The 7,200-nt window shown below is 36.8% G+C and overlaps 1 protein-coding gene and 1 long non-coding RNA gene across 2 annotated transcripts in view; both read left to right on the top strand.

Moving 5' to 3' along the window:
• The window catches only part of LOC108622122 (uncharacterized), a 4,282-nt gene extending 1,510 nt beyond the window's left edge, over positions 1-2,772 (top strand). Inside the window, exon 2 of the long non-coding RNA XR_001916471.2 lies at positions 2,515-2,772. This is a non-coding gene — a long non-coding RNA (uncharacterized LOC108622122). The remainder of the gene's footprint in view (positions 1-2,514) is intronic.
• A 2,680-nt stretch (positions 2,773-5,452) lies between these two features.
• Positions 5,453-7,200, top strand: part of LOC108622119 (ADAMTS-like protein 4) — a 13,882-nt gene continuing 12,134 nt past the window's right edge. The window contains exons 1-2 of the mRNA XM_026811258.1: positions 5,453-5,513; positions 5,560-5,747. Of these exons, the coding sequence (XP_026667059.1) occupies positions 5,453-5,513; positions 5,560-5,747 (249 nt within the window). The remainder of the gene's footprint in view (positions 5,514-5,559; positions 5,748-7,200) is intronic.

Here is a 7,200-nt window from a genome sequence, read left to right on the forward strand (position 1 = left end):
ACTCTTAATTGTACAATATGTGAACTGTTAGAATTCCCATACAAATACAATCGCTAATAATGACCGTAAAATCTATTAGAACCTCGTTATGAATACTTTTCCAAAAATTAATCTACTTACTATACTCGTATTACAACTCGTTCGTCAGATTTTTTTTATAGTTTATTGGACGACATTTTCTATCAAAACTAGCCGAATCTAACGTGAATGATTTCGAAAGAAACAAACTTTACTAGAAACAAGTCATGTTTATGGTCAGATTACCTTTCAATTTTCCGATCGCGATTTATTAAACTTGCGACAAAAAATCGTCACTAGCTTCAACTCAGACCGACTCAATTCTTTTACCGAATCGCCGTCTAATCTGTCCATAGATATAGCGTAATTACACCAGCAATAATACAGTCTTCTTACTTAGCTTTCGCCCCATAAATTCCACCCGTTGCGTACACAAGTCGTCGGTCCCGCATTCCAAGCAGTTTCAATTCCGTAAAATAAACATAAAGTAATCCGTTTGCTCGCGACCGGGCCCATAACTTATTCGCACGCCCGCAACAATAGATTAGAGCGTAGATAGTGTTACATTCGTAATTGAGATTGATCTACCAGAACGATTGACGTTGGCGCCAGCCGGGGAAAAATCGCGGGAAAACTACGATCGAACTTTTCAACGCGAGTACTGTTTGTAACGCCGCTGGAATGTTTGTTATTACTTACTACGCTAGGAGAAAAAAATATTTTTCCACGAGCGCGCGGCTTATTTTCAGTGGAGTAAGTAATTCTGCGTAGGACACCAATCACGCGTTCGACAGGTCGACGCACGACTAATATCGATTCCCGTCTAACGCTCACTAACAACTGGAGCATGAAAGCATTATATGCGCACGTATACCTATACATATACATACACGGAGCTGATTGCTTCTTTAATATCTAATTTCCTTCAGGTCGCATCGCGAATTCGTTTCTCACGATGGGAGATGCTTTTATTAAATGCCATTCTGCTGCGCCAATCCAATTGGAGCTCTGATTATTATTATAAGTATTATTCGAATACGGATGTTGGAATGATTTTATTTTAATGAGGAACACTTTCCTATCGAATGATTATTACGTTCCATATTACTGCAAACGTGGTTTTTAAGAAACCACAAATAAAATCGATACAGAATCACTCATGACATTTGAAATCGATTTGTTTATTAATTATAATTTGTGTGTCTAGCAAGATAATTCTTTTTCTATTCTACTTATTTCTTTATGTAACGTTCTTGATCAAGTGGCTTATAATGATTAATCATTCAATTATCGAAAAAGAAAAATCATGGAAAAACTGGAGTCGTATAGATTGATTATAGTGAAACGAATGAAGCGGAACATTATTCACGTTAACGTGAAACAGGTTTTGGGATGTTTATCTATTTGATACTTGATGCTTAAATTTACAATTCTTCTACAATTTCTTTGCATGCGAAATTACTTTAAAATATAATTTTTTTTAACTTGTATCCTTCGGTGTAAATATTTCCAGAATGAAAGCGTCTCGATCGGGTCGGATCAAAACAGGAAACGATAATTCGCTAATAATGCACGTTGCAGCGTTGTCCTGAAATTGAGGACGCGACTTAAAAATAGTAGTCGGTCCTCTACCCGCCTTCGCCGGCATTAAAATACGGCTCGAACGACGAATATATTTTTTCGTTAAGATGCATTTATCCCACAACAGAACTTTCTTAAAATAATCCTAAAAATACTGCAACGATATTTCCGGCGACAACACTTTGTCATTCCACTTTCCCGAACGGACGGCGTCAAACTCGAAGCTCGCGTTCATCGTGTTACACGAATTCGTCATTAGCACACGTCAAGCTGAATTATCGTCAAACTCTCGTGCCTATGTCACACGTCTAATTATTTCCATAAATGCGATAACCCGCCGCAAGTTTTGCTATGAGCAATTTCTCTGACAAGAAGTACGACTAAAGTTTATTGTGAAACGCCGGGAATTACGCACACGTAATTCGTACTTAACTCGCTAGAAGCGGCCGGTAATTTGCGTTAAACGTATCGATCACTCTTGTCAACACCACATTTCGTTAACCGACTTCCAAGAAGAACGAACCAGTCGGGGCTCGTTCAGAAAGGAAAGTGGCGCTCCTTGAAGCGAGAGTGGAAATGGGAGCAACGAAAAATCAGGAAAAGGTCGCCGATCTATCGGTCTGCTAAGCGTAATTGCGGGCAAAGTGTAGATACCCGCCGTTCTCGCCGTTCGTGCAAATAATTGCCTTATCTTCGCTATCCTTCTACACTAGGAACCGCTTGATTACGATTTAGATATTAACCGGGAAATTTCTTGGATATGAAGTAATCCGAGAATTAATTAATAACGTTCGTGTATCGGTCAATCGGTAAACGAGTTGTTGAGTAAATTCCCGCGGCTGAGAAAATTTAAGCGTGGGAAGAGTTACGAGTTGAAAGCTTACAATCAGAGCAGGTACCATTCATTATTCACAGTTGCTAAGACTCACAATTTGGAAATAAAAATAAAAGAGAAAGTCTTTAAATTGCTATAATAAAGAACTCTGTGATGGAAGAAGCGAAGAGGATCAGTGAGTGAAATGTATAAACGAGATTTCGAAGACAATTGAAAGAACTATTCACCCGGTGCACCACAGTGTTGTGCGAAACACCTCCTTCGAAATATGTCGAAGAATTTGTCTAGAACGTGCCACGAAATTCATCAACAAGATAATTAATAGAAGAGGACCGCAGGAAAATGATGCATGGACCGTGAAAGCAAATAAAAATACTCTCCAAAATGGATCAAGCTATCTTCTTGTCTCTATTGATATCACTGACGGTAAGGTTCAAACGTTTTACCTAAGAAATGTTTAATCATAATTTATTGCATGTTAAAATAGTTTTTGGATCGGCTCCAATTCGCTCCGAACTTCAATGCCGAAATCATAGATCATACCAAACTGTTTTTAAAAACATTATTCGTATGTACGGGAAGGGCAACAAGACATGGTGCCTTTGAACTTTTCAAGCCGATTCAAAAGGATTCGCTTTTTTGACATATGTCAGTGATTTTTCTGTAGATATAATTCGTGTAAACTCGTTTGGTTTTGAAATGAAGGAATAAATTATTGGATGATGTGTTAACACGAACGAGTATGGCTTTGGTTGGCAGTAGAAATTATATTCTGACCATTTCTATTTACGATCATTGAATGTGAAATTAAGACATCTTATCGTACGTACTATTTAACGAGATTTTAATTCAATCTGCCTAAAATTTAAATTCAAATATAAAAATTTGTAAATTTCCATGTTTCTTAATAAAACTTTTTATCACAGTATCTCATTTCATAAATATTAGTGGAATAAAATGTCAGATTTTATTAATTCATGCAAAAGGCGATTAATTAATTAAAAATTAATATTTATCGAATTGCATATGATTATCAAATGTGCATATTATTGACATTAAATATTTAGCCAATAATAGTTAATTCTAAAATCCTCGTATTCGGTAGGGACAAGTATCCATGTTCCTTATACATATGTATATAATGTATTATAATTTACACTTTCCATGAAAGTCGTCAGGCTGCTGATTCATCGAAAATGTTTCGTTGAAAGACAAATTACAGGATATCTGGCGCCTCATGATTCAATCCCGACCACATTCACGACAAATATACGTACATATGTGTGAGTGTCGAGAAGTACGATCCCCATTTTTCTGCCCCCTCTTATTTAACTACTCACTTTTTCTTCGTTCTCCTTCGATCGACTTTTATTTTCGTTTCAATCGTTCGCTTCGCGGGATCGCATCCCGTTTATGGCGACGGCTTACACCATCACCGTGAAGCATCGCGGACTCGTCTCGCTCGAGTCAAGATGATAAGAATATGTAACTCCTTTTGGGAACGTCCCTTTATCCGGGTGCGTCACTGAAATTCGTCGAAAACGTGTCGGTGTTTTTTTTTTTTTTTTACTAAGACCATTGCATGTTTCAACCTCTCTGAGAGAAGTTCCTCTCTTGACTTTCTTTTGAACTGTCCCTACGATACGCTTAAAACAGATCCGCATCTTGCCGGGACTTTGCTCGTAAATTAATTTCTCGGGAAAAACAATCTTGTTTCTTCTACCCTTTTTTTTTCTGAATCGGTTTTTGTTTTCTCAAGACTTAGAGAGCGCCGGAGGAAAAAGTAGGAGTGAGAAATGATACGCCTTCAAGCTTTCTGTTTTTATAGATACAGAGCCTTGAGAAAAGATGGTCTAGAGATTTGTAGCCTTTTAAAAGATAGAGATAAATCGTCTAAGATATTTTAAGAGGGGTGAACGTTTCGTCATCCCGATCACATATGAAACCAATATTACGCAATTTCAAGTATGTTAACATTCACACCAATGCATAATACATTTGGTACATTTTTTATAAAAAAAAATAAAAATTTTACACAACGAAAGATTGTTGATTAGCGTAAGATTCAACAAGCCTGGATGCTGTGATTCCTTTTACGGGTATGCACTTGGTAATGTATGCAACTGGTAAAACGTTGTATTAGTAAAACGTTTTCAAGGCTTACAGAACACGTTTCAGTAAATCAGCCATAAAAGTTTCATAAATTCAACACTGTTTTTCACGCCAAGTAGTTAATGAATTGTCAAGTGCGCTTGCTATTAATGTTATTATTACCATTTACACGATTTAACGGGACGTTCTCGCATAAAAGGTAAATTCACAGTTCTCATGAACATCCTCAATAAACGGTTGTATTTTAAAATTCCGATGAACACGTTCGCTGAGTAGTTGTTTGAAGTCATCTTATATTTATTAAAAACTATGAATAAAACGATATTCAGAAACACACTTATATTAGAAAATATGGTTTCGAACAAATCGCAAATATGTCCTTGATTGACAAGTAGTATGAGCCAGAAATGGTCCGACGTCCAGGTATCGGACCTAAAAGAAATTCTGGTAGGCCCCTCAATAGATTATTAAGAGGTATGCAATAATTACTGAAAATTAATCGTAAAATTACCAACATACTTAAAGCATATTTAATTCTTTATGAATTTTGTACGTGTTTTTTTTTTGTCAAGTAACTTTCTGTCAATTTCAACAAACAACATTAACATTTGTTTCTATATTGCTTTCGCAGCTTCATGGTAAAAAATATGGAAATATATGTAACAACATGATACATAACAGAGCATTCACGTCGATTATCACAAAAAACGAAATGAAACATTCTCACGCATTCCTTGTGAACTGTATACGTATAGTCTAACGATTGGTCGTAAAGAAAATAGAGACATGGTATTCCTCGTTAAACAAACAAGATGTTCTTTTATTTATCAGCGTGCTCTACGAGTACCTCGTAAATTACGCAGTTTAATTGTAGTGAGCGCTGATTTTTTCCCCTTTTGCGTGGAGATGAGCAGAAACCCGTTCATGATGACGTCCAAGGTCTATCAAGGAAGTGGCACATTGCGTAGTACGCATTCCGTACGTTAAATGTTGCGGGCAACGCTTATTCTTAGACCGAGTAGATAGTACATTGAAGCAGATTCGAAACGCCTTTGACTCCCAGGAAGCGAATGAGATTATCCTTGATCCAAATTCATCGAACAAAACTCGTGCCTCTGACTTTCCCAAGCTTAACGATCGTCCATTAACTGAGAACCGAAATCCATCACCGCCCACGCTGTACTGCTTCAGATTGTCAATGGTACTTGGAACACAGTATATCTTCTTCAGGGTGCTCTGGAATTTCTTTTGATAGAATGCGTCTTTGACAACCACGAAATATTTTAATAGAATTAAAAATGGAATTAAGTCTTATCAAATCCAATTTTGTACATGAAATATTTAGCTGCGTATGGATATTCTTGACGTTGACAAGTTGAAGAACGTCATATTCAAAGTCAGATAGTCTTCGCACATGATAGTATGATAGACTGCATTAAAAATGCAGAATATTCTCTTCCACGGGTAGGCTAAATGTAATCCATCCAGGAAGTTCTGTGTGTCTCTCAGCATTTCCTCGTTTTCGTGCCACGGGATACGCGTGTACCTAGTCCGAAGCCAAGGCATTGTAATAAATTACAACTGTTCCGCAGCTTCTTGTGAACGTTTCACTCGTAATATTTTTGTTCTCTTTGTCGTGAAACATGGACCTTTCAAGGAACGTCTTTATAATATATTTTTTCTAGTAACGATACCTCGTGAATTTCAATTCTAAAAATGTATTTTTCAATTAATTTGCGCAAACACGACTATAAATTGTATCTCGATAAAAAAATAGAGGAAAAGGTCGGTAACTGCATAATTCGATAATAAATTGCGATCGTTATATCTGGTATAGATTAATTTATGATTCGATACTTATAAGAGGCAGCCGTTTAATTTCGTTTGTAGCGTACCTAACTTATAAATTGTATCTATCCTTCTTCCTTTCGACTCTCGATCGATTTGCTGTTTCTCACGTGCTGTGCAGATTTATTTGATTGACGTTGGAGGATATTTTATTCATGGACTATCAGTTTCGCGTCTCGTCTACGTCCCAACGTCATGGCACGCGTTTATTCGCAGGGTCATGAACGCGCAGGTTGCAATCGCTCCCCTTACGCTGTTCGCATCTCCATTGACAGCTTCCACTGTTCGTATTCGGTTTAATGGACATTAAAATTTTGCCTTTATTATTCTCTCCTCTACTACAATCATATTGTTATATTACATTAACTCTGTAATCATCAGAGTATCAAATTAAACACCCGTTTGAAATAATTTAACATTCATATCTAACTTTGATACCTAAACTCAATTAACGTCAAACCGATTTTCACAGATTATGCTCATAGGTACTAGTAGGCTAGTCATTTCCAAGATAGTCTGCGGTTACCAATATGCATTATAACTCCTACGAGATTTCAGTCCCTCGATTAGTCCGGTATGCAGTCTAAGCTTGCACAAGAGATTGTAATTAAGCGAGAACCAGATCATTGATCTCCCGATCCCTTACGCTTCTTATGTGCAAGTCTACTTGGTATACCTCTGATATTTTGTAGCATAATTGTAATGTAATTATTCCATATAGTCTCATTAACAACAATAAAGTAACCGATCATTGATTATGATTCATCTACTCATTACTTTCAGATAAACTTTCATAGGTGCATTTG

Source organism: Ceratina calcarata, unplaced genomic scaffold, assembly GCF_001652005.2.
Source record: "Ceratina calcarata isolate Rehan_Ccalc_2016 unplaced genomic scaffold, ASM165200v1 scaffold206.2, whole genome shotgun sequence".
Taxonomy (NCBI): Eukaryota; Metazoa; Arthropoda; class Insecta; order Hymenoptera; family Apidae; genus Ceratina; species Ceratina calcarata.